The sequence below is a fragment of the Sapajus apella genome, unplaced genomic scaffold, assembly GCF_009761245.1.
Source record: "Sapajus apella isolate SASKATOON/1434 unplaced genomic scaffold, GSC_monkey_1.0 scaffold52, whole genome shotgun sequence".
Taxonomy (NCBI): domain Eukaryota; kingdom Metazoa; phylum Chordata; class Mammalia; order Primates; family Cebidae; genus Sapajus; species Sapajus apella.
The window spans coordinates 10,255,351-10,282,366 of record NW_022436992.1 but is presented as its reverse complement, the minus strand read 5'-3'; the positions used below and the strand labels follow the sequence as shown (position 1 = coordinate 10,282,366).

The 27,016-nt window shown below is 36.8% G+C and overlaps 1 protein-coding gene and 1 pseudogene across 3 annotated transcripts in view; one reads left to right on the top strand and one right to left on the bottom strand.

Moving 5' to 3' along the window:
• DNAH6 (dynein axonemal heavy chain 6) overlaps positions 1-27,016 on the bottom strand; it is a 297,682-nt gene that overhangs the window by 30,932 nt on the left and 239,734 nt on the right. For both annotated transcript variants that reach the window (XM_032243483.1, XM_032243484.1), the window contains 5 exons: positions 24,843-25,033; positions 7,017-7,177; positions 3,854-3,942; positions 2,902-3,048; positions 974-1,112 (listed from right to left, as the gene is read on the bottom strand). In XM_032243483.1, coding sequence (XP_032099374.1) covers positions 974-1,112; positions 2,902-3,048; positions 3,854-3,942; positions 7,017-7,177; positions 24,843-25,033 — 727 coding nt within the window. The remainder of the gene's footprint in view (positions 1-973; positions 1,113-2,901; positions 3,049-3,853; positions 3,943-7,016; positions 7,178-24,842; positions 25,034-27,016) is intronic.
• LOC116526851 lies at positions 10,568-11,890 on the top strand (annotated as a pseudogene). Its single transcript, XR_004258297.1, has one exon. The product of XR_004258297.1 is annotated as an L-lactate dehydrogenase A chain-like (transcript).

Below are 27,016 nucleotides of genomic sequence, written 5' to 3'. Positions count from 1 at the left end.
AAAAGGAAAATAAGAAGCAGGAAAATTCAGGGTAAGCAAAGGATACCAGAGAACAGTTTTGACCACTGTGCAAAGCAATTTTGGCCCCATTGGGATGGCTTGGGGCAGGAGTATAAAGCAGCCTCCCAAATTCCAAGCCTCTCCCCATTGGTCCACTCTGGGGAATGGTCCTAATCTGTTTTTACTATTATTTTGCTGCCTCCATCTCAAACATGTTTTAAGGTTTCATTTTGCCTTTTAGGTTCTAGATTAGCTGATACCCTTCTGCTGTTCTTCATTTCCCTTGCTTGCCAATGAAAATCATCCATTTCCTTCCTGTCCCTGTTCAGAGCTCCTCCTTCCCCCACTTCCCAGCACAAATATCCTTTTCCTTACTACTTGAGCCCACATGGTCCAAATTGGTTTTATTTTTGGCAACAGGATCCCTATGTAGTCACAGTTAATATTTACAAAAAATTTAATTTCTGAAAGATTTTTCCTTTTTCACAGGTATATCTGAATTAACAGGTCTCTACTATTAATTCATATTTAGGTTTTTTTGAATTTAAGATCATGGACTCTGGAGGCTACACTGCCTGGGCTCAAATCTTGGCCCCAGCACTTTGTAAACGGTGTGCCTCAGTTTTCTCATGTGTAACGGTGATAATAATAGTCCTCATATTATATGATTGTTATGAGGATTAAATCTGCTGATTCTTGGGAAGTGCTTAAAATAGTGCTTGGTATGTAGCAAGCACGATTTTTCCTACTACTATTTGAGAAAGCATCTGTCCCATTTTCTATGTGTGAATATTCTCATGATATCCTTACATGTTCTTGTCACAATCCTATCTTCACACAGGGAACATCAAAAGTCATCATCACCACCATTAAACACTGGAGGAGGACAGCCCATCTTTGCAAGGGCCAGGTGAGTGTAAACAACAACTTTGTGGAACATAGCTGGAAGCCTTGACTGCAAGGAGGTACTCACCAGTAATGTAAATCAGTGCATCCCAGGGAATTTTTCCTTCTTTACAATAGAGGTTGAGGTTCAGTAAAGCACATTCCCTGTCACTGTCATTAAATTCATAGCAGATATTCCAACCAAGGGGGCCAAACTTCTTTCTTTCCTAGAATGAAAAATGAAAATGGTCTGAAATAAAATTTGATAAAATTAATTTTGTATAAACTATTGAAAACTAAAAAGAAGTTTCCATTGAAATTGGGCATCCCCACTTTACAAAATCAGTAAAAATCATGTCGCTCAACTTCAGCTAGGCTTTCATCAAAGAGAGGAATTACTTCGTCCTTCAATACTGGCCTCATATTTCTAAAAGAAAATTTGCTATTACTAGAAATGTGATAGACCTGTTAAAAGAACATTTTTTAAAGCATTTTCTCATCAAAGTAGGAAAAAAAAATTCACCTATAGTCTTTTGTCATAAAAATACTGATATAATCTATCCATCTGGTGGAGAGAGCTATTCCCTACTGTTTTAAGGAGTCTGTCCATGGTTTTTTTTTTTTTTTTTTTTTTTCAAGGAGTTATGCCACACACAGAATCATATTCCTTGTTTCATGACATACCATCATTAAATCCTCCCCCAACTTCCCTTGTCATCTCCCTATCCTACCTTAATTTCTTAAATTTGAAACTGATAACTGTGCCAGAGGATTGGTTCCAAGTTCCCTGCTCTTTATCTCAAAATTTTCCTAAAGCTTAAATTACCTCCTCACCTCAGCTGCTTTTGTTAGCAGAACAAAGGCCTCACACCCAGAACTCCTGATCCCAACCTGTCAGTTCTCCCCTAAGACCTTTTAACCCATTTATCTTATATCTTGGCATCTTTTCTTTTTAATTTTTCTTTTTTTTTTTTTTTTTTTTTTGAGACAGAGTCTTGATCTGTCACCCAGGCTGGAGTGCAGTGGCATGAACACTGCTCATTCAGCCTTGACCACCCAGGCTCAAGCAATCCTTCCACCTCAGCCTCCTGAGTAGCTGGGACTACAGGCATGTGCCACCATGCCTAGCTATTTTTAAAAAATTATTTGTAAAGATGGGGTTTTGCTGCGTTGCCCAGACTGCTCTTGAACTCCTAGGCTCATGCGATCTGCCCACGTTGGCCTCCCAAAGTGTTGGGATTACAAGCATGAGCCACTGTGCCCAGTCTGATTGATTGATTGATTGATTCATTCATTCATTCATTCATTCTCTGTAGACCACACATGTTTGAAAACTGGGAAGCTAATATAATAAATATGCCATCTAAAATATGTATTTGGAGAGTTAGAATTCAAGTACAGGTTTACAGGATGAATACCAGACCAAGCAGTGACATTTGAACAGAGGGAAAGAGACAGTGGTTCTGAGCTGAAGGTAATTTTTCAGGGAACTTGGGGCTTCAGTCATATTGGAGAAAGAGGCAGCTAAGGGAAATAAGCTCATTCAAAAGAACAGGTGAGAGTAAAGCTATTGTAAGAAAACAAAGAAGGACTTGATGACTGAGAAAATATGTATGTATAAAGAGGAAGAATAAAAGAAATCTTGAAGTTCTGATTGTAGGTGATTGAGAGAATGGGACCACTGATTTTAGTAGAGTTTGGAGGGGAAGCAGATTTGGGGCAGGAGGCAGAACTGAGGAAATCTATTTTGAGCTTGTTGAATTGAATTGAACCTGCTGCACTCATCCAAGTGATGGTATTCTGTAGGCAGATCAGATGAGAGGTGAGAGCTGAAGCTGTGAAACACTGAGGCAAGGGGAGTATAGAGATTGAAGGTTGAATTAAAACAACTTGAGTTCAGATACAGACTGTGACCTTCAGCATTTGGCAATGACATGTACATGCTTTCACTTAATTCTTACTATTTATTTCATAATACACTTCTTTGTTGCTATTAAAAAGCAGAGTTGAGTGTACCTGAATAATTGCATGGAAGAAACAAATGCCAAATATTATTTGTCTCCATTTTTTTCCAAGTATATTTTCTTCGAAAAACGAAGGTGTCATTTCAGTAAATGCTCGTCTGATATTTGCACGTAAGCCTTTTGGAGGCTCATTGGTCACCTGGATTTAGATAGAATATACATGGCACAGAGAGTGATTGTATAGATTTGCATTATTTCTGAATAACACACATAGACTGAAGCCATTGAGAGGATGTAGATAGCTGATGTTCACGAAGAGGTGGGGACCATTCCTGGCATGTTCAAACCTGCTTTGAATCTTGCTCAGGCACAGTACAGGAAGAATAGGGAATGGCAGGGTTCTCACACCAACAGTGGTTGAACCACATGACAAGAACCTCAGACACTTCCATTTGGTGTCCATTTTTTCTAAACCTAGGCCAGAAAGCATGCTTAGGGTTTCCTTATTGAATTCTGCATCATCCCGACATAGGGCACTGTCCCATAGTTTGTCCTCTGATGTCCTATGATATGGGGCAGGGAGGGAAGAAGCACCTTTTATTCTTCATATGCAGAGGCTTGCCACAGATCATAAACTTCCAGCATTAAAATCCAGCAGCCACACTAGTATGGGTTGTAGGCCTCCTGTCTCTCAGATGCTGAAACATTCCCTTAACTCTGGAAGGAGTTCCTTTCTCATCACTCTGTACCCTTAACATTTCTTGTGAGGGTGAGAGCTGGAAGAGTTGAATGACCAACAGGACTAGAATATGCAAGGCTGGGTTGGGAAATCGTTTCCCTACTTGCTATAGGTGAAAGGTTACTGATCTCATCTCCCCACCCTGGCCACACAGACCTCCATATGCTTCCGCGCAGGCTCTGGTCTCCTTGGAGGCACTCGGTGTATATTCTGTATATTCTGAAACCAACCATTTCACATTGTTCCAACCATACGCATACATTACCTTAACAGAATTTTGAAGAACTGTAACAGGAAATGTATTACTAGGCATGGAGCTTAAAAAAAGTCGAAAAGTGTCCTTGATAGCACTATCTGTTTAAAAGAAAGATAAAACAACAAAAAAGAAAAATGTTTAGTTGGTAGTGCACTTTTAAGAAATAATTATCCTAGAGAAGGAAAAAATGCTATAAGCTTTGTTTAAAGACCTAGTTAATCTCTTTCAAGGGTATTGTAAACTGTTTTAAAATGGGAGTAAGATGTGTTGTTTTAGAAACTTCAAGGTAGGAAGGGTTGGCAGTTTAGAAGCAGGCACATTTTGGTAAATAAATTAGAGACATATTAATTTTGAGTACTTACTGAACCATTAAGGGCCTTATCTTTGAAATGGGAAACATTTTCATTTGAAAAAGACGGTAGTTATTGCCCAGGTATTTATTCTCACGAGGATTTTTCGACTGTTCAGTTTAACAAGTTGCATGAAAATGGCCAAAAAGCCCTACTGAGAAGAGATTTCTCCCCTCAGTAGAGAATTTGCAAAGGAAACAAGGGAGCAAGGATATGGAGATATTCCATGCATGGCATTAGCACGTTAAGTCAATGCACTTACTTTCCGAGCTATGGACAGAGGACCCAAGAAAGAATGAGCTCCACTGTAGGTTCAAAAGGCCAAAGTAAAGTTGGAAAACTCATTGCTTCCATCACAGGAAGACACAGGAATCATCCAAGGACAACTTCCTTGGCATTGGTTTTTAAGTACATATTATGCTGTTTCTCAAGCATACTAGGCTGGCTCCCTCTCTAGGGCCTTTGCACTGGCTGTTCACTCAGACTCCCTTACTTTCTTCATGTCTTGGTCAAATATCACCTTCCCAAAGAGGTCTACTCAGACTAAACCATTTAAAATTGCTCTCTTCCTGGTACCTACTCACATCCCATCTCAATCTTTCTGATCCTCCTTACCTTACTCTCCTTTTTATTTTTTCCAAAGCACAACCATGTTCTACCATGCCATATACGTTACTTATTTAACATATGGTTTATTCATCGCCCGTCTTGCCCCAACTAGAATGGAAACTCTATGAAGACAAATATCTATGGCTGTTTTCTTCAGCAGCATATCCTAGAAAAGTATACGGTACACAGTAGGTCCTTAATTATTTATGGAATGAATGACTGCAAATCAAAGCTGATTTCATGCTTTTTGGTTTGGTAACCTAAATTCATAAGCCACATTAAATGGCCCAAATTAAAAGTTAGTTCTATCAAATTCTAGAGCAACACTAACACCACTTGCATAGTAAAAACTATTACGCAAAGAAGTCAAACAACAACTAAAGTCTTAGGGCCAATGATTTCAGTAACAAAAAAAACCAAAGGAAGAAGAAGGCCAGGTTTGGAGAAGCATTTTTTCCATACTTTTGTTCTTATAATTGCAAAAGCACCAAGCTTCTTAACTTTCATAGACATCATAGAATTTTAGGGCTGGACTAGAAGAGAATCTTAGAAATCATCTTAGCACAGGACTTTTCGTGATGACATCATATAGTCATTTTATAGCTGGGGAAACAGACCCAGAAAAAAGATATGACAGGCACAGTCAGGAAGTGGTGGGGCAGAACTCTACAGAGCTGATAGGATTTTAAGTCTTCAGGTTTTATTTTATTTTATTTTTTTTTTCTTTCTTTTTCTTGCTTTTGTATTTTCAGCTTACTACCTGAATGTATTTTATTTCATGCTGGTTCAAGTTAAACATCAGAACTTAAATGGTTAGGTTATAAATGATTATAGCAAGGGCCAGAAAAGGATTTTTCTATCCACTTAAGTTTAGTAATCACTTAAAATATACAAAAAACTTCAGCTGGCTTCATTAGCCCATCCAGTCTCCTTGAAGAACAGGCAAATGCTCTTGTTATAGTTACAGTGAAGCTGAAAGGCATCTCCATATTCTGGAGGCTCATATAGTACCATCATAGCAAATTGCTTTTTTGATGCCTCTCTAGCATTTTTTTTTTAATTATATTCCTAATCATCAGGGAACCCTGACCAGTACTGAAGACCTCCTGTCATTTCTCTTTAATTATTTAAATAGAAATAAGCCACAGGCCCAACAGGAAGCAGACCATCTCTTATCTGACTGTGAAAGAGTGGAAATAGTGGAGATTCTGAATGGTGGATAAAAATGAGTCCTTACTTTTGTTGGAAGCAGCCTGCAGAAGGCTTGTCAGTGAGGGAAGGGGGCCAGGAAGTGAAGGGCCTTTAGGGAAAGGTTGCTAACCCCTGAGTTGGCTCAGTGACCAGTGCAGACTGGGGACTTTGTAAAGGAGCAGCTCTTCACCTTAATAAGTAGCACTAAGTAAAGTGATTTGCAAGATCATCTGCATAGCTCTCACCTTTCCAGAAAGCTTTCTGTAGTCAGGGCACAAAGGAAGGCCTCAGAGAACGGGCTCTCTCTGGATATGCTTGTCTGGTGGTTCTCCCCCAGGGCTTCCCAGTAGAGTGGTAGAGTGAGACCCACACAATTTCTTACCAATAAAATAGTTCCAAGGTTTTGGTTATTTTTATACTAACATTTTAAAATTAATAGATTCTAATTCCACTTCTCTCTCTGCAGTCCGTTATACTTCCTTGAGTGGGCAAGAAAGTGGTGAGATACTAGCTAGTGCTAGCAACTGTGAGTAATGCTGGGCATGCCCATGGGGTGGGTGTGGCTCTGAGACACACGTAAAGGTTAGTTGCCATGTGGCTTACAGAGGATAAAAGACAGTAAAACACTACTCTAAGGGAATTGGTGGTAATTTGAACTCTGTTCCTTTACATTTCACATTTTATAGGGAAGGATTTAATTTGTTTGTCCTAAGTATATTTTTTCTGTTTCTTTTTATTATGACTATAAGTAATATATTTCAAATTCAAATGACCTCTCATAGAAGGCAATAAGAAACAGAAATGATCCAGTGGATCCTAGTTTCAACTGGATGTCTGAAGGCCTTTTTCCAAATCCTGGTTGTGTGAATTAGCTAAAACTCAAATTTAGGTCCCTCAAATTTCTCCTCTTAATATAGGGAAACACAGTGCCTACGATAATGAATTACTATAAGGAACGAATTAAACAGGAAAAGGTTACATGAAAATGTTATTATTATGCAAGTGCTATGTGCTCAGCACACCTGGATCTGTGAAGGTTTTAATGAGCTCTTCCATTGCCAACATCCAAGAAACAGCAAGATGGCAGTTTTGCAAAAATACCCAGTTTCCTGATTTCATTGCATCCTTGATCATTTTTTCAGCAATAGGTCCTTGTCCTTGCCCCAGTGAAATTGACTGCACCCTGAAATGAAGAGCAAAACCAAAATACCATTTTAAAGCAAAACTAATATCAAGAAATGTAAATACAGTAGACTCTTGCTTAGGATATACATATGTTTTGAATCCTCATTCCAATAGGAGTCCAAATATGTTTTTCTTATTTCATGTTTTTAAAAACATTTTTACCATGACCCACACAGAAAAGTATAAAAACTGAATATACAGTTCTACAAATGATCACAAATCAATAACTGTGGTTGAGAAGAGAACTATGCTGATACCCCAGAGACATTTCTCCTATACCTCTTTCCACCTTAATGATTTCCTCTTCCTTCTTCCCACAGGTAATCATTATCCTAATTTCTAACAGAACAATAGATCAATTTTTAAAAACTTAAAAAAATTACAGCCTAACATATATACAGAAAAATACATATTATTAGTATACGGATCAATGAATTCTCACAAAGCAAATGTGCACATATATCACCACTCAGTTCAAAAAACAGTATCTCTCCTTATCCCAAAAGGCAAAAACAGTTTTGAATTTGAATGCCATCGATTAATCACACAACATCTGTGAAAGCCAATGCTGTAAACTATCTACAACTAAGGAACCTGTGCAAAGGTTGGCCCTCTGAAAGCACCCAGAAACGGTCAATGAACTGTACGCAACATACACCACAGTCAAATTGTCAAAGGAAAATAGGAATACAAAAATAAAGAGCCTCAATGAAATGACAGCAACCTAAAAATGATAAATGCCAGTCCCCGGATAATTAGGAGTCAGCACTAAAACTCTGGCAATTCAAAAAATCAGAGTGTTTCTTTACCTCTGAAAAATTGCAGGCCGGGCTCAGTGGCTCATGCCTGTAATCCCAGCACTTTGGGAGGCTGAGGCGGGTGGATCACCTGAGGACTGGAGTTTGAGACCAGTGTTTCCAACATGGTGAAACCCGTCTCTACTAAAAAAATACAAAAATTAGCTGGGGATGGTGGCAGGTGCCTGTAATCCCACATACTCAAGAGGCTGAGGCCAGAGACTCACTTGAACTCAGGAGGTGGAGGCTGCAGTGAGCCGAGACCATGCCATTTGTACTCTAGCACTCTAGCCTAGGCAACAGAGTGAGATTCTGTCTCAAAAAAAAAAAAAAAAAAAAAAAAAAAAAAGATTGCAATGGATCCTACCAGATCGAAATGTCTAAAATGACAGACATAAAATTCAGAATCTAGATGACAAGGAAGCTCAATGAGATCCAAGAGAAAGTTGATCCAGTTCAAAGAAGCCAGTAAAATGATCCAAGAGTTGAAAGATGACATAGCTATATGAAGAAGAAACAAAACTGAACACTTGGAATTGAAAAATTCACTACTGGAATTTCAAAATATAACCGGAAGCCTTAACAACATACTAGGCCAAGTCAAAAAAAGAATTTCAGAGCTCAAAGACTGTTCCCTCAGAACAACCCAGTTAGGCAAAAATAAAGAAAAAAGAATTTAAAAAATGAACAAAGCCTATGAGAAATATGAGATTATCCAAAGAGATAAAACCTATGCCATACTGGCATTCCTGAAAGAGGAGAAAAGGTAAACAACTTGGGTAACATATTTGAGAATATAGTCCATGAAAATTTCCCCAATATTGCTAGAGAGGGACATGCAATTTCAAGAAATTCAGAGAAACCCTGGGAGATACTATATAAGATATAAGATGACCATCCCCAAGACACATAGTTGTTAGACTTTCCGTGATCAATGTGAAAAAAAAAATTCTTAAAAGCAGCTAGACGAAAAGTCAGATCACTTACAAAGGTCATCCCATCAGGCTAAGAACAGACTTCTCAGCAAAAACATTAGAAGCCACAAGAGATAAGAGACCTATATTCAGCATTCTTAAAGAAAAGAAATTCCAGCCAACAATTTCTTATTCTATCAGACTAAGCTTCATAAGCAAAGGAGAAATCAAACCTTTTCCAGATAAGTAATTCCTAAGACAATTCTTTGCAATTAGACCAGCATTACAAAAGGTTCACATGAGAGCTCTAAACACAGAAATGCAGGAATGATACCTGCTATCACAAAGACACACTTAAGTCCAAAGCCCACAGACTGTATAAGGCAACTACACAATTAAGGCTACAAAGCAACCAGCTAAAAACATCACAACAGGATCAAAACCTTACATATCAATATTAACCTTGGAAATAAGTGGTCTAAACACCCCCTTTAAGAGGCACAGAGTAGCAAGCTGGATAAAAAAAATAAAACCCAACCATCTGCTATCTTCAAGAGACCCACTTCTCATGTAACAAAATCCATAGGCTCAAAGTAAAGGGATAGAGAAAGATCTATCATGCAAAAGGAAAACAAGAGAGAAGGGAGTGACTATTCTTATATTGTAGAAATAAGACTAAATTGACAACAGTAAAAAAGGACAAAGAAAGGCATTACATAATGGTAATGGATTGAATTCAACAAAAAGACTTAACTATCCTAAATATAGATGCACCCAACATTGGAACATCCAGATTCATAAGACAACTACTTCAAGATCTATGAAAAGACTTGGAAAGCCACATCATAATAGTGGGAGACTTCAACATCCCACGAACAGTGTTAGATCATTGAGGCAGAAAACTAAAAAAAATTCTGGACATAAATTAGACACTTAATTAATTGGACCTAAGAGATAGCTACAGAATACTCCACCCATTAACCACAGAGTATACATTTTTCTCATTTGCATGTGGGAACATAGTCTAAGATCAACCACATGCTCAGCCATAATAGAGTTGATAGATTCAAAAAGATCAAAATCATACCAAGCATACTCTCAGACACCAGTGGAATTAAAATAGAAATCAATACCAAGATCTCTCAAAACCGCACAATTAAGATGGAAACTAAACAACTTTCTTCTGAATGTCTTTTGGGTAAACAACAAATTAAGGCAGAAATAAAACACTTCTTTGAAATAAATGAAAGGAGAGAAACAATATACTGAAATCTCTGGGATGCAGCAAAAGCAGTGTTAATAGTTTATGGTGTGTCTGGGTTCAGGGCCTGTAAACCCAGCACTTTGGGAGGCTGAGGTGGAGGGCACTTAAACTGTTTGAGATCATCCTGGGCAACCTGGCAAAAACCTATCTCTACAAAAAATACAAAAATTAACCAGGCATGGTGGTATGTGCCTGTAGTCCTAGCTACTCAGGAGGTAGAGAAGGGAGAATCTCCTGAGCCTGGGGAGGTTGAAGCAGCAGTGAGCCATGATCACACCACTACAGTACAGCCTGGGCAACAGAGTGAGACCTTGTCTCCAAACAAAAAGAAAAAAAAAAGTTTATAGTGCTAAATGCCTACACTGAGAATTAGACTCATGATATAATATTGCAATTAGAGGAACTAGAAAAACAAGAGCAAACAACTCCTAAAGTTAGCAGAAGAAAAGGAATAGGGATAAAATCAGAGCAGAACTAAATGAAATTGAGACCCCAAAATCAATACAAAGAATTAATAAAACCAGGTGCTGGAGTTGTTGCCACAAGTCCGGATTTCACTGCTGTGCACCCCTGATGCCTGCCTGATGTGCATTCCCAATTCCTTTTGGTTCCAAGTCCAATATGGCAACTCTCAAGGATCAGCTGATTCATAATCTTCTAAAGGAAGAACGGACCCCCCAGAATAAGATTACAGCTGTTGGGGTTGGCACATCCCAACCTGTGCCATGCCAACAAGTCCTTGAAGGACTTGGCAGATGAACTTGTTCTTGTTGATGCCATGGAAGATAAATTGAAGGGAGAGATGATGGATCTCCAACATGGCAGCCTTTTCCTTAGAACACCAAAGATTGTCTCTGGGAAGGACTATAATGTAACTGCAAACTCCAAGCTGGTCATTGGACTAGAGCACATCAGCAAGAGGGAGAAAGCCATCTTAATTTGGTCTAGCATAATGTGAACATCTTTAATTTCATCATTCTTAATGCAAAATACAGTCTGAACAGCAAGTTGCTTTATTGTTTCAAATCCGGTAGATATCTTGACCTATGTGGCTTGGAAGATAAGTGGCTTTCCCAACAACAGTGTTATTGGAAGTGGTTGCAATCTGGATTCAGTCCAATTCCATTACCTGATGGGGAAAGGCTGGGAGTTCACCCATTAAGCTGTCATGGGTGGGTCCTTGGGGAACATGGAGATTCTAGTGTGCCTGTATGGAGTGGAGTGAACGTTGCTGGTGTCTCCCTGAAGACTCTGTATCCTGATTTAGGGACTCATACAGACAAGGAACAGTGGAAAGAGGTTCACAAGTAGGTGGTTGAGACTGCTTACAAGGTGATCAAACTCAAATGCTATATACATCCTGGGCCACTGGACTCTGTGGCAGATTTGGCAGAGAGTATAATGAAGAATCTTAGGGGGGTGCACCCAATTTCTGCTATGATTAAGGGTCTCTATGGAATAAAGGATGATGTCTTCCTTAGTGTTCCTTGCATTTTAGGACAGAAAGGAATCTCAGACCTTGTGATAGTGACTCACTCCTGAGGAAGAGGCCTGTTTGAAGAAGAGTGCAGATACCCTTTGCGAGATCCAAGGAGAGCTGCGATTTTAAAGTCTTCTGATGTCATATCATTTCACTGTCTAGGCTACAACAGGATTTTAGTTGGAGGTTGTGCATGTTGTCTTTTTTATCTGATCTGTGATTAAAGCAGCAATATTTTAAGATGGACTGGGAAAAAGATCTATTCCTGAAGTTAGAAATAGGAATGGCTTGTAAAATCCTACAGCTATATCCTGATGCTGGATGGTACCAATCTTGCATAGTCCTCAACTGGTTACTGTGAAATAGTTCTACTACCTCTGAGGTACCACTGCCAATGCTGCACATGCTGCAGTTGCCCCTTGAGCCAGATGGATGTTTAGCCTGTGTTATATAACCAATATTTGGCACAGACACAACAAAAATAAAAACTTTAGGCCAATATCCCTGATGAACATAGATGCAAAAATTCTCAACAAAATACTAGAAAAGTGAATCCAGCAGCATGTAAAAAAGTTAATTCACCATGACCCAGTAGGCCTCATTCTGGGATGCAACACTGGTTTAAAATACACAAATCAGTAAATGTGACTCAGTCTTCTATGACAAACTCATAGCCAACATCATACTGAATGGGCAAAAGCTGGAACCACTCCCCTTGAGAACTGGAACAAGACAAGGATTCCTAGTCTCACCACTCCTTTTCAACATAGTACTAGAAATCAGAGCCAAAGCAATCAGGCAAGAGAAAGAAATAGAAGACATCAAAATAGGAAAATAAGAACTCATACTACCTTTCTTCTCCAACCATTTGATTCTGTAACTAGAAAACTGATAAACATCTTCAGTAAGTTTCAGGATACAAAACCAATGTACAAAAATAAATAGCATTTCTGTACAACAGTAATATTTAAACTGAGAGTCAAATCAAGAAAGCAATGCCATTTACAACAGCCATAAAAAGAATAATAAATCTAAACAAGGAGGTGAAAGATCTTTACAAGGAGGACTACAAAATACTACCAGAAGAAATAATAAATGACACAAACAAATGGAAAAGCATTCCATGCTCATTCACTTGAAGAATCAATACTGTTAAAATGACCATATTGCCCAAAGCAATATAACATCCAACACTATTCCTATCAAACTACCCATATCATTGCAAAACTATTCTAAAATTCATATATAACCAAAAAAGAATTGAAATGGCCAAAGCAATCCTGAACAAAAAGAACAAACCTGGGGCATTACATTACCCAATTCCAAACCATACCATAAGGCTACAGTAACCAAAGCAGCATGGTACTGATACAAAAACAGACACATAGACCAATAGAACAGAATAGAGACCTCAGAAATAAAGCCGCACACCTATAGTCATCTCATCTTTGACAAAATTGACATTAATAAGCAATGGGGAAAAGATTTTCTATTTAATAAATCATGTTGGGAGAGGATAGCTGACTAGCTTTATGCAGAAGAATGAAACTGGACACTTATGTTTCACTACATAACAAAATTAACTCTAGATGGATTAAAGATTTAAATGTAAGACGTCAAACTATAAAAATCTTAGAAGATAACCTAGGAAATATCATTTTAGACATCAGCCTTGGAAAACAATGTATGATTAAGTCCTCCAAAGCAATTGCAATGAAAACAAAAATCGATACATGGGACCAAATTAAGTGAAAGACCTTCTGTTCAGGAAAAGAAACTATCAACAGGGTAAACACAACCTACAGAATGGGAGAAAATATGTATCTGAAAAAAATTTAATATTCAGAATCTATAAGGAACTTAATTCAACAAGCAAAAAACAACTTCATTAAAAAGTGGACAAAAGATATGAATAGACAATTCTCTAAAGAAGACATACAGGTGTCCAAAAGCATATAAAAGTGCTCAACATCACTAGTCATCAGAGAAATGCAAATAAAAACCACAGTGAGATACCACTTCACACCAATCAGAATGGCTATTATAAAAAAGTCAACAATTAACATAAGCTGGTGAGGGTGCATAGAAAAGGGAACACTTACACACTGTTGGTGTATAAACTACATTAGCTTACAATGTAAACTAATTCAGCTACTTTGGAAAGCAATTTGGAGATTTATGAAAGAACTTAAAACAGAATTTCCGTTCAACCCACACTGTTCCCATTAATGGGTATATATCCTAAAGAAAATCCATTGTTCCACTAAGGAAGACATATGTACTTGCGGTATTCATATTAGCAAAGATATTCAATCAATCTAGATTCTGTTATAATGGTGGATTGGATAAAGAAAATATGGAGCTATAAACCATGGAATATGATGCAACCACAAAGAGTAATAAAATCACGTCCTTTGCAGCAACATGGATGCAGCTGGAGGTCATTATTATAACTAAATTCACACAGAAACAGAAAACCAAATACCACATGTTCTCATTTATAGGGGAAGCTAAACATTGGGTACACATGGACATAAAGATTGGAAAAATGGACACTGGAGACTACTAGATAGGGGAGGAGGAGAAGGTTGAAAAACTAACCATTGGGTATGATGCACACTACCTGAGTGATAGGATCATTTGTACCCAAACCTCAGCAATATGCAACATACACGTTAAAAAACCTGAGTCTCAAGTAAAAGTTGAAGTTTTAAAAAGTGAATAAAATATTTTCTAATTTACCCTGTGATTTCTTAAAAGTGTATCATTTAATTTCCATATATTTGTGAATTATCCGTATTTCCTTCTGTTATTTGTCTCTAGTTTTTTTCTCTGTTTGAAAATATGCTTTTTATGGCTCAATCTTTTTAAGTTTATTGAGACTTGTTTTGTGGCCTGACATACAAACTATCCAGGAGAATGTTCTGTGTGTACTTGAGAAGAATGTTAATTCTGGTATTGTTGGGTACAGTGTCCTATCTATGTCTGTCAGATCTATTAAAATTAGTTTTAGTGTTCTTGAAGTCTACTTATTTATTTTTCATAATTGTTCTATCCATTATTAAAGGTGGGACACTGAAATTTCCAACTGTTATCTTTGAACTATTTCTGCCTTCAATTCTGTCAGTTTTTATTTTATATATTTTGGGACTTGGTTGTTAGGTGCATATGTATTTACAACTGTTATGTCTTTTTGATGATTGACTCATCATTAAAGTATACCCTGCTTTGTCTTTTGTAACAACTTTTGTCTTGAAGGATATATATTTTTTGATATTATTATAGCCACTTCAGCTCTTTTAGTTACTGGTTGGATCTAATGTGAATCTCTTGGAGGCAGCATGTAATTGAATTGTGTGTGTGTGTGTGTGTGTGTGTGTGTGTGTGTGTGTGTGTGTTTTAAATCCATTCTGCCAATCTCTGTCTTTAAATTGGAGACTTTAATCCATTTGCATTTAATATAATTACTAATAAGGAAAAAATTACTTCTATCATTTTGTTTTTTTTTTATATGTCATATCCTTTCTGTTCCTCAATTCCTCCATCATTGCCTTCTTTTTGTTAGATATTGATTTTAATTCTCTGCTCTTTTACTATATTGTATATAGTTTTAGTTGTTTTCATAGTGATCATGTCATGGATTACAATTAACATTTGAAGTTATAAAAATTTAAATTTGAAATAATACCAATTTAGTTTCAATTGTATAAAAATATGCTACTACATAGCTCTGCCCTCTCTTGTGCTGTTATTGTGTTACAAAGTACATTTTTATACATTATGTTACCATCAGCATATATTTATAATTATTGTTTTAGGCTTTTGTCTTTTAAATTATATACAAAATGAAAAGAGGAATTATAAGCCAAAAATATATTCTTAGTGACATATATTTACCTATGTAGTTACCCTTACTTGGGTTATGTATTTCTTTGTGTGAATTCAAGTTGCTGTCTAGCGTTCTTTCATTTTAGTCTGAACAACTCCTTTTAGCATTTCTTGCAAGGCAGTTCTACTAGTGACAGAGCTTTTCAATTTTTGTTTACCTGGGAATATTTTAAATTTTTCTTCATTTTTGAAAAATTATTTTGCCAGATACAGAATTATTGGTTAACAGTCTGTCTTTCCCCCTGAGCACTTTGAATATGCTATTCCTTCTGGCACCATGGTTTCTGTTGAGAATCAGCCATTAATTTTAATGAGAATCTCTTATCTGTTAAAATTCATTTCTCTTTTGCTGCTTTCAGGTTTATTTCTTTGTCTTGTTTTTTGATAGTTTGATTACAATGTGTCATAGTACAGCTCTCTTTGAGTTTCCTACTTAGAATTTGTTAATGTCTTTGGATGTGTAGATTCATATCTTCCATCAATTTGGGAAGTATGGGCCATTATTTCTTCAAATATTCTTTCTTTCCCCCACTCTCTTGTCTCCTCAGATTTCCATTAGCGTATGTTGGTATGGTTGATGGTATGTCTCAGGTCTCTTAGGTTCTCTGTCTTTTTTTTTTTTTTTTTTTTTAGACTGGATCTTGCTCTGCCACATAGGCTACAGTGCAGTGGTATAATTGTAGGTCACTGGAGCCTCAAACTCCTGGGCTTAAGTGAACTTCTTGCCTCAGCCTCCCAAGTAGCTGGGACTACAGGCACATGCCACCATGCCAGGATAGTTATTATTACTATTTTTTGTAGATGCAGGGTCTTGCCTTGTTGCCTAGGCTAGTCTGCAACTCCTGGCTTCACACAATCCTTCCCCACCTTGGTATCCTACAGTGCTGGGGTTACAGTTGTGAGCCACTATACCTGGCAGGTTCTGTTTGTATTTTTGTCTTTCTGCTCATCAAACTGAGTAATCTCAGTGGACCTAGCTTCATGTTCATGGTTCTTTCTTCTACTTTTCAACATCTATTGTTGTATCCCTTTTGTGTATTTTTCATTTTAATTATTGTATTTTTTATCTCCAGAATTTCTACTTGGTTCCTTTTAATAAATTCTATCCCATTGATATTCTCTATTTTGGTGAGGCATCATTCTCATGTTTTCCTTTAGTTCTTGGTTCATGTTTCCTTTAACTATATGAGCATATTTTAAATAGTTGATTTAAAGTTTTTGTCTAGTAAGCCCAATGTCTGGTATCCATCAGGGTCAGTTTTCATTGTTTTTGAATGGGTCATAATTTCTTATTTCTTTGGATGCTTTGTATTTTTTTTTTGTTGTTGTTGAAAAGAAGACATTTAGAATATTATAATGCCAAAACTCTGGAAATTAGACTGTCTCCACTTCCCAGTGTTTCTTGTTGCTGCCTTAGATTTAATGACTTTTGTGAACTAATTTTGTAAGATCAGTATTTTTTATTGTATGTCTCTACTTGATTAGTTTAGTGTTCAGCTAGTAATTCAACAAAGATTTCATTAAATGTCTGAAGCAACAACAACAAAAAAATTTCCCAGATTTTGCAGATGGGCTCTGAGTGTGTCTTGGGGTATGACTTCAACACTCAGTTGGGCAGTTTGCAAGTCTTCATTCACCTTCACTTCCTGGTTGGGCCAAACTTGAGATTGGCCAGAGGTTAGAGCTTAGTTCCTTCTCATGTCTTTTGTGAGTATACACTCAACCTTGAACATGAGTGTGGACTTCTGGATTCCCAAAAATATGTGGGAGATTTTCAAAGCCTTTATTTCCCAAAGCATCTTACTCTCACCTTTCCTCCCAGGCTTTCTGCTTTGTCTGCTAGTTGCCTCAGCTGTTATCCCTCGGGCCAGGAGGCAGTGGCTTATACATGTGCCTTTAAATAATTTTGACAAAATCTTCCAGGGTAGTACCTGTCTCCTGGAGCATTCTTAGATTAAATGAAAGTAAGACCTGTAGCTAGTCTTTCAAAGAGCTACCAGACAGGCCAAAACAAATAACTACAATCCCCCAAGAACAAGATCTTTTCTGTTCACTATGGCACCAGGAAACTCACACCAGGAATGCAGGTGTACTCTCTTTAAGTCTACTGCTAAGCTAGAGAATGTGGGTTGAGGTAAGTTAAAATGACACAAAGTTCTCCTGCTTAGATTCAGTTGCCTTTTCTTTATTAAGCATTCACTTGGTTGCTGTAAACCTTCAGTTATTTTCCAGAGTTTTGATCAAGTTGATTCTGACAGTTTTTGCCAGACTGTTATTTTTGTGTTGTCATGCCAAGCGTCAGGTTCCAGCCCATGCTGAGGTCCAAAGGGAGTGGGTGGATGGCTGACAGACAGGTGAAAGAACACTTGGGAGGCCATAGGCAGGTGAAATATGGCTTTTATTCTCTTACGCTCTGCTCTGTCTTTATATTGGTTGCCTGCTCTGGCTGCAGCCCTTCTCAGGGGCCAGCTCCATGGCTCCTGCTGTCCCCATGGCTCTCCCTTACAGGGTCAGCAGTTCCACTCTCTCTCTCTGGGTGTGAACCATATGTGCAGCATCAGCAGGGCAGTTGTACCTTTTACAGACAATAGTGGCTCAGAGCCAAGTATGAGCTTACAAAAACAGGTTATATAACAAGTAGAGTTGGGTGCCTGTGTGCCAAACTGGCTGAGTCACATTGGCCCAGTTATCTGTCTTGGCCTACTCTTAACTGGATCACATTCATTTTCCTTACATGTGTAGAGATAGATTTTTGGCATTTCTACTTTGCCATTGTTTGCTGATATAACACCTGTCTTGGTTACTCTTGGTCCTTGTGTTTATACGTAAGTTTTAGAAGTATCTTGTCAATCTCCACCCAAAACACCAAATGGTATTTTGATTTAGTGGCATTGAATATATAGATCAACTTGAGGAGAATTGATATCTTTACAATATTGAGTCTTCCAATTAATAAATATGGCATATCCATCCATTTATTTAGGTCTTTTTGATTTCCTTCAGTAATATTATATACTTTTCTGTGGTGACATCTTACCTATCTTTATTGTAATTATCTTGAAGTATTTGATTTTTTATGCTTTTATTGTGGGAAGGTTTTTAATAATAAATTTCTTTTATAATTATTGGACTATTTAGACATGCTATTTATGCTTATCAGTTGTTAAAAGTTACATTTTTTGAGGAAGTGTTAAATTTCATTAAAATTTTCAAATTCACTGGCAAGTTTCTTTTTTTAAAATATAATCATTTTAATGTCTGCTGATCTGTAATGATATTTTCTTATTCATTTTGATAAAATTTTTTAGACTATTTAATCAGTTTCAGCAGGAATTTATCAGTTTTACTAAGCTTGAAAAATCAACTTCTGGTCTTTTGGATCTTGTCTATTGTATGTTTCCTAAGTCATTAATTTTTGCTCTTACTTTTATTTTTTAAATTCTAGTAGAATTTAATTACTAAGTTTTAGACTTTTAAAAATATAGCATATATATTTAAGCCTATAAATTTCCCTCAAATTCTGGCTTTAGGAGCATCTCACAAGTTTTGATATATTTCCACCATTATTCTGTTTAGTTTAATTTTGGGTTTTCATTTTCAGTTTCTTCTTTGTCTGAAAAAGGCTTAATGTTGACTTCAGTTTTAAGAGAAGTTTTGACAGTAATTTGCTTTCCACACTTAGAATATATGTCTTCCATATTTCATTATTTCTTCAGAGAAAACAGTCAATGGCATCTTTGAAGTTAATTTGTTTTTAATATGTTCTTTTTTTCCCCCACAATTCACTGTAATGGGTCTAGGTAGAGAATTTTCCTTGCATTTATTATTCTTGGCATTTGATGTCTTTTGTTTTGGAAAATTCTCAGCCATTGTTTATTAAAATATTCTGCATTCTTCTCTCCTGGGACTCAAATTACACTTTATTAGATCTTGTTATTGTATCTCTGGTCTCTTATCTTCTCTTCCATCTTTTTCATCGTTTTGTCTCTTCATGCTTTCAATTCGCCAAACTGATATATTGAATTCTTACTTTCAGTTATACATAAATACACACACACTTATTATAAATATGTGTGTGTGTGTGTGTGTGTGTGTGTGTGTGTGTATGTATACATTTTTTTGACACAGGATCTCACTCTGTCACTCAGGCTGGAGTGCAGTGGCATGAATATGGCTTACTGCAGTCTCAACTTCCTGTGCACAAGCGATCCTCTTGCCTCAGCCTCCTGAGTAGCTGGGACTACAGGTGTGCATCACTCCATCTAGCTAATAGTTTTGTAAAGATAGGTTCTTACTATGTTGTCCAGGCTGGTCTCAAGTGATCCTCCTACGTCAGCCTCCCAAAGTGTGGAGATTACAGGCATAGGCCACTGTGCCTGGCTCAGTTATATATATATATACATACATATATATATATATTTAAATTTATTTTATTGTATTTTAGGTTTTGGGGTACATGTGGAGAACATGCAAAATTGTTGCATAGGTACACACATGGCAGTGTGATTTGCTGCCTTCCTCCCCATCACCTACATCTGGCATCTCTCCCCCTTGCTATCTCTTCCCAACTCCCCACCCCCCACCGTGCCTCCCCCATTTCCCCCCAACAGACCCCAGTGTGCAGCGCTCCCCTCCCTGTGTCCACGTATTCTCATTGTTCAACACCCGCCTATGAGTGAGAACATGCGGTGTTTGATCTGCTCTTGTGTCAGTTTGCTGAGAATGATGGTTTCCAGGTTCATCCATGTCCCTACAAAGGACACAAACTCATCATTTTTTATGGCTGCATAATATTCCATGGTGTATATGTGCCACATTTTCCCTGTCCAGTCTATCATCGATGGGCATTTGGGTTGGTTCCAGGTCTTTGCTATTGTAAACAGTGCTGCAATGAACATTTGTGTGCATGTGTCCTGTCTTCCACAATGGTTGAACTAATTTATACTCTCACCAACAGTGTAAAAGTGTTCCTATTTCTCCACATCCTCTCCAGCACTTGTTGTCTCCAGATTTTTTAATGATCACCATTCTAACTGGTGTGAGATGGTATCTCAATGTAGTTCAGTTATATTTTTAAATTCTAGAATTTTATTTTAAGTAATTTAAATTCTGTCAATTTTCTCAATTTTTTATTTCCTTGAACATTTTAAACATTATCTTAAAATTAATGTCATGCACCCATTATCAGGATAATCTGTGCTCTGTCTCTAATATATATTGTTTTTCTTGTTTTTTAAGCATGTAGTCTGGCCTTCTTATATATATGATTATATTTTCTTGTGCAGCCAAACTTTTCTGTTCCCCCAGATAAGATTTATGTTTTCTGGCAGGTATTCAGAGATACTAGTAATCAGGGATCATCTTAACCTCTTCAACAAACCATTTATTTCTTACCTGGCATTATTTGTTTTGATAAATCTCCTCTGAGTGCAAAAAATGTAAGGGGTGTTTACTGGCCTCCCCTCCTGCTTAGTGGGCTCTGGGTTCTTATTTTGTCCCCTTTGTCCTTTGAAGCAGTCAAAAAGTCAGCTCAGCTTTGCAGCCCCTTAGCCTCCTCCTCTGGTACCTCTAGGGAAAAAATGGCCATGAGCACTGGGCTCATTGCTCTACGTTTTCCATTCCTCCTAAATATTCTTCATTATTTTATTAATTTTCCAGACCTTCAAACATACATTTCCTTAAATATTTTATCCATGGTTTCTAAGTGTTCTTAGTGAAAATATTGATCTGAGTCCTTAGTTTGTTATACTGGAAGGAGAAGCCCACAAATATGCATAAATTTACCTCTAAGTGCCACGTTACTATACCCTACAGGTTTTTATATGTAATATTGTTTTTATCATCTACTTCCACTTATGGAAAATTCCCATTATGTTTTCTCTTTAACATATGGATGTACATAAGTTCATGTTTTTGTTTCCCAAAATGTTTAAAAATAATGTTTTAAGATAGATTTCTGAAGATTTTTATTGTGGTCAGGGAAAACATCTGTCTTCTTTTAGAAATATGTGTCTCTCTAAACACATGGCTAATTTTTGTAAATGTTCCATGTATACTTGAAAATCTTGCATTTGTTATATTTGTTTCGTATAGAAATCAAAGTTCTTAATTTCACTGTCTGAATATTTTTACCAATTTTGCAACTTTTGTGTGCTTTATGAGAGTTTCAGATGTGTTAAAATTTTCCATATTAATGTTGATTTATCAATTTCTTCTTGCATAAATTTCTCCAGTTTTTGCTTTATATAGTTCAAGATTTGTTGTTAGTTGTGTACAATTTCATGATTGGTGTCTCTTCTTCATAGATTGTCTTGTATATCATGCAGATTTTCTTTTCATCCTTAATAATTTTTTTGCTTCAAACTCTGTGATATACATTGGAACTATTACTAGCTTTCTTTTAGTATTTGCATGGCATCTTTTGAATTTTTTTATTTTCTACCTTCCTGTATTGTTTTTGTATTGTATATGTGGTTTCTAAATAGGATATAACTAAAAATTGTTTTTGAAATCTCACTTGATCACTTTTATTTGTTCTTAGGTGAGATATTTATAGCTATTTAGGTATTTGCATTAATTTCTACTCTCTAGTTTGATTTTTTGATTTACTATACCTCATCTTTGATTTTCTTTATTCCTATCTACTTTTGAATTGAAATACTGGACTATATATTCTTTTTCTCCTCTGTTTGCTTGGAAGCTACAGATCATTTATCACTTTAGTGTTTTTCCCTAAAATTTTAACACATACACTAAACCACTAATTTTCCTAAGGGAATATCGTGATTCTATACTTCTTCTTTCCTCCTGAATGTATCAAGAAATTAGCACACATTAGCTAGTGATTAATAATCTTCCAATTTTCTAATTGTCATCTTCAATTATACCTTTACTTTAAAAATTATGAAATACTTAAGAGTCACAAAAGTGATAAAGTTAATACACTGGGTATCCATGTATCCACAACCCAGCTTAAGAAATAAAACATTATCTACATGATTTCAGCTTGTGGTCTACCTCTCCCTGTTTACTTCTCTTTCATGACCTAACCTCTACTCACAAGGTCACTTCTATTCTGGATTTCATATAATTTCTCTACCTTTCTTAACACTTTTATTTTAAAAATATGAAGTCCTAAATAATACATGCAATTATTTGTATGTTTAATAATTTTGCACATTTTATCCTACTTCTTAAATATTTAGTTCTCCTGAAATATATATATTTTTTGCTCAATATTAGTTTGTGTGATGTAGTCATATTGATAGACATTATTCTAGTTTATTCATTTTCATGGCTATGGTGTATTACATAAGATTTTATGAATATATCAATTTATATACTCATTTTCTAGATGGAAATTTAGGTTATTTCCAGCTTTTGTTATTACAAACAGTGTTTCTATAAATGTTCTTGATACTATTCACAATAGCAACAATATGAAATCAACATAGGTATGTACTCATCAACAGTAGAGTGGATAAAGAAAATGTATATATACACCATGGAATGCCATGCAGTCATAAAAAAAAATGATATGTTTTCTGCAGCAACATGGATGCAGTGGAGGCCATTATCTTAAATGAATTAATGTAGGAACAGAAAACCAAATACCACATGGGCCTAAGAGTTGAAATTATTAAAAAAATGTGATTGAACGTGGTTTCTTGTATACATATGACGGACTTTTTTCTCTAGGATGGAAATTCAGTAGTGAATTGTTGAGATACTGAAGATGCCCTCTTTGACTCTGATATATACTGTCAAATAATTTTTGCCTATGTTTGACTCCTCTTGCAATATGAATTGTTTCCATAGCTCCATATCTTTGCCACAATTTTGCCAATTGGATAGGTGTGAAATGGCATCTTTTCATGGTTTTAATTTGTTGTTTCCAAATTACTAGTATGGCTGGATAGATTTTCATATGCTTATTGGGCATTTAGTTTTCCTTTTCTGAGAATTCTCTGTATTTTTTGTCTTTATTCCTATTGGGTTGTTTTCTTTTTCTTACTGATTCACAGAAACTCTTAATAAGTCTACAGTAATACTTTGTTGAGATTTCAGAACCGAAGGCAAATGTTTAGGATCATTTGATGATTTATTTTATGTGTCAACTTGTCTAAGGCATGAGATATTTACATATTTGGTCAAACATTATTCAGGGTGTGTCTGTAAGGGTGTTTCTGGGTGAGAGTAGCATTTAAATTAATAGATGGAGTAAAGCAAATTGCCTTTCCTAAGTGAGCGGAACTTAGCTAATCAATTGAAGACCTGAATAGAACAAAAGGGCTGAATAAGAAAGAACTTCTCCTGCCTGACTATTAAGCAGGGACATCGAGTTTTTCTGACCTTTAGACTCAGACCGAAACACTGGCTCTTGTGTCTCAAGCCTGCTGAATTTTGGACTGGTACTTATACTCTCAGCTCTCTTGGCTCTCAGGCTTTTGGATTCAGACTGGAACTACACGTAAGTGGTCCTGTTTCCAGTTGTTGACTGCAAATCTTGCAACTTCTCACACACACACACACACACACACACACACACACATCCCTACCTTATTATTTCTATATCTCTGGAGACTTCTAACTAATACAGAACATGAACTCCAGATGAAGAAATGGAACCCATCATTAATTCCCAGTCCAAAGACAAGGCCAGACCAGCCATTCCATGCAGGTACCCATCAGAGGTGGAGGCTACCTTGTGGATCTAAGACCCCTATTATCCTCTGCCATTGTGTGGTCTTGTGTACTTTTCTGCAAATTGGATACCATGTTGGAGAGGATTAGGGATAGAAAGGGGAGTTAGGAAGACTGAACTTTCATTTTAAAAAAAACAAATCAGCTTACTGTAAAGGAGACATTTAAATCAGAAGAATATAATGTAAATGGGCAAGTTTAAATATCCCCCTTGTCCCTATTGCCCAGCAGAGTGAAGACTCATTAGAAGGATGAGATTAATAATAGAACATAAAGAGCTCATTTATTGTACATTTGATTATAGAGAGTAAGCTTCAGTACCTTTTTTGTTATGTTAAAATCCATGTTAAATACCAAATTTCAATCATTATTCCACCAAATTATTATACTTCAACATTTTAAGCAATTTCTCCTTTGCTTAAATAAAATTTACAGCTACTTTTACGATTTTTGACCCTATTTTAACAATAGCTAACTATTAACATATCTTAATTTATTTAGTAAGAGATACCTGAATATAAGAATTTGTGCTCTGTAAGGGGAAGAACAAAGGCAAATTTTAACAAAGAGATGTTCATATGCATATGCATTATTAAAACTGCCCAACATGACCTTACCGTTCTGCATATCCACTTTCCCGGGCAAACCTCTGAAATGCACCCATGGGATCTGAGCCTGTGCTTAAGATGAATACCAGGGGAGTGTTGCATGACATGTCTTGATACAGGGTAGCCAGGTCCACAGGTGGTGTCTCTACAAACTGTTTCCCAAGATTTTCTATCACAAAGTCTGTAAGAGCAAAAACCACCTGAAAGTTTAAAAGAAAAAAAAAAAGTATGTTGAATGAGGATCCTTCATAATTTACCCTAATTTTCTCCTCCAACTCCTCAGAGGATGATGCCCTGTGTTTTTGTACTTATTCTGCCTTGATTGGATATACATCTTTCTATAGACATTTTTATTTAGTGGATTTGATCACCAAATATCTGCGGACAGCTATTGTTCTCATGACTCACAAGCAAGATGAAATATTAGGTAAGAGGGAAGTCCCTCGACATTCACTCTATCTATGAAGCTCTTGTCCCCCCTTCCTTGCCTCTTCTGTTTTGTCTTTTTCACATTCTTGTGGACTTTAGTTTCAGCCTCTCCATCTCTTGCTGCATTATTGATTTCTGTTTCCTTGATATTCCTATCATCATACAATTAAGCATTACTATATTCCATCCTTAAAACCAAAACAAAGATCTTCCCTTGATGGCAGCTACTTTTCCAGCCACTATTTCATTTCTTTGCAACCATTCACAAGCTAACTTTTCAGAAAATTGGCTTCATTTGTTGTCTCCCTTTCTTCATCTCATTCACTCACCAGACAATTCTGACTCCTCTCTGGAACTAACCTTGGCCTTGATGGTTATGCCCAGGTCTGGCCATTTCCTACATCAATTTGATTCTTTCACTGATCCTACCCTGCCATATCTATCTCATTCCTGTTCTTGCAGGTCTCATCCCTCCCCAGCCCATATGAAGCCTTCATGTGAGATAGAAAAAGGTGTCTCCTCTTCAAGAGACTTTTAATGTGCCAGAAAGCTGTCATGAAAATACACAGCCTATAACACCCGCAATGTGAATGACTCCCCCATGGGTTGCTCAGTGGACATCCTGCACAACTGTAAACAGCAGCCCTGTCCTTAGCCCTCCACTAGCTATCAACACTGTTCTGTCCAAACAAGCCTTACTCGTGTGTGTGTGTGTGTGTGTGTGTGTGTGTGTGTGTGTGCGTGTAATACTGTTGGGCAGGGAGGTGTCCCAACCTGGTCTAGAGCCATGGCCTTGGATCACACCCTTCTGTGGCCAACTTGGGAAAAGACAGTGTTCAAATGCCTGTTCCTGTAAGTAGGGATGTATTATGATACTAACTATAAAGGTGTCAGAGGCTAGAAGGAACAGCCATGCAAGAGGGTCATCACGTTTGGGGCTTAGTTCTAATTCTAGTTGTGTCACTGTGTGGCTAAGTATAATTCACTTAGCCTTTCCAACATCAATTTCTTTATATTTTGTTTCAGATAGACACTCTTTTTTTTTGTATAAATTTATGGGGTAAAAGTGTAATTTTGTAACATGCATAGACTGCATTTGTGGTTGAGTCAGGGCTGTTAGGGTTTCTGTCACCTGAATAATGGACACTGTGCCCATTAGGTAACACATTTTTCATCATCCATCCCCTTCCTACCTCCTCACCCCTGAGTCTCCATTGTCTATCATTCCTGTCTCTACATTCGTGTGTACATAATATTTAGCTCTCTCTTATGAGAACATGTGGTATTTGCCTTTCTGTGTCTTGTTTCAATTAAGATAATGGCCTCCAGTTCCATCTATGTTGCTGCAAAAGACATGACTTTATCTTTTTTTATGGTTGAATATAGTATTCCATTGTGTATATATACCACATTTTTTTAATCCAGTCATCCATTGATAGACACGTAGGTCAATTCCATATCTTTGCTGCTGTGAACAGTGTTGTGATAAACATATGAGTGCAATTATCTTTTTTATATAGTGATTCCTTTCCTTTGGGTAGATAGCTAGAAGTGAGGTTGCTGGATGAAATGACAGTTCTTTTTACTTTTTTTTTTTTGAGATGGAGTTTTGCTCTTGTTGCCCAGGTTGGAGTGCAATGGCATGATCTTGGCTCACCATAACCTTTGCCTCCCAGGTTCAAGCTATTCTCCTGCCTCAGCCTCCCAAGTAGCTGGGATTACAGGCATGTGCCACCACGCCTAGCTAATTTTGT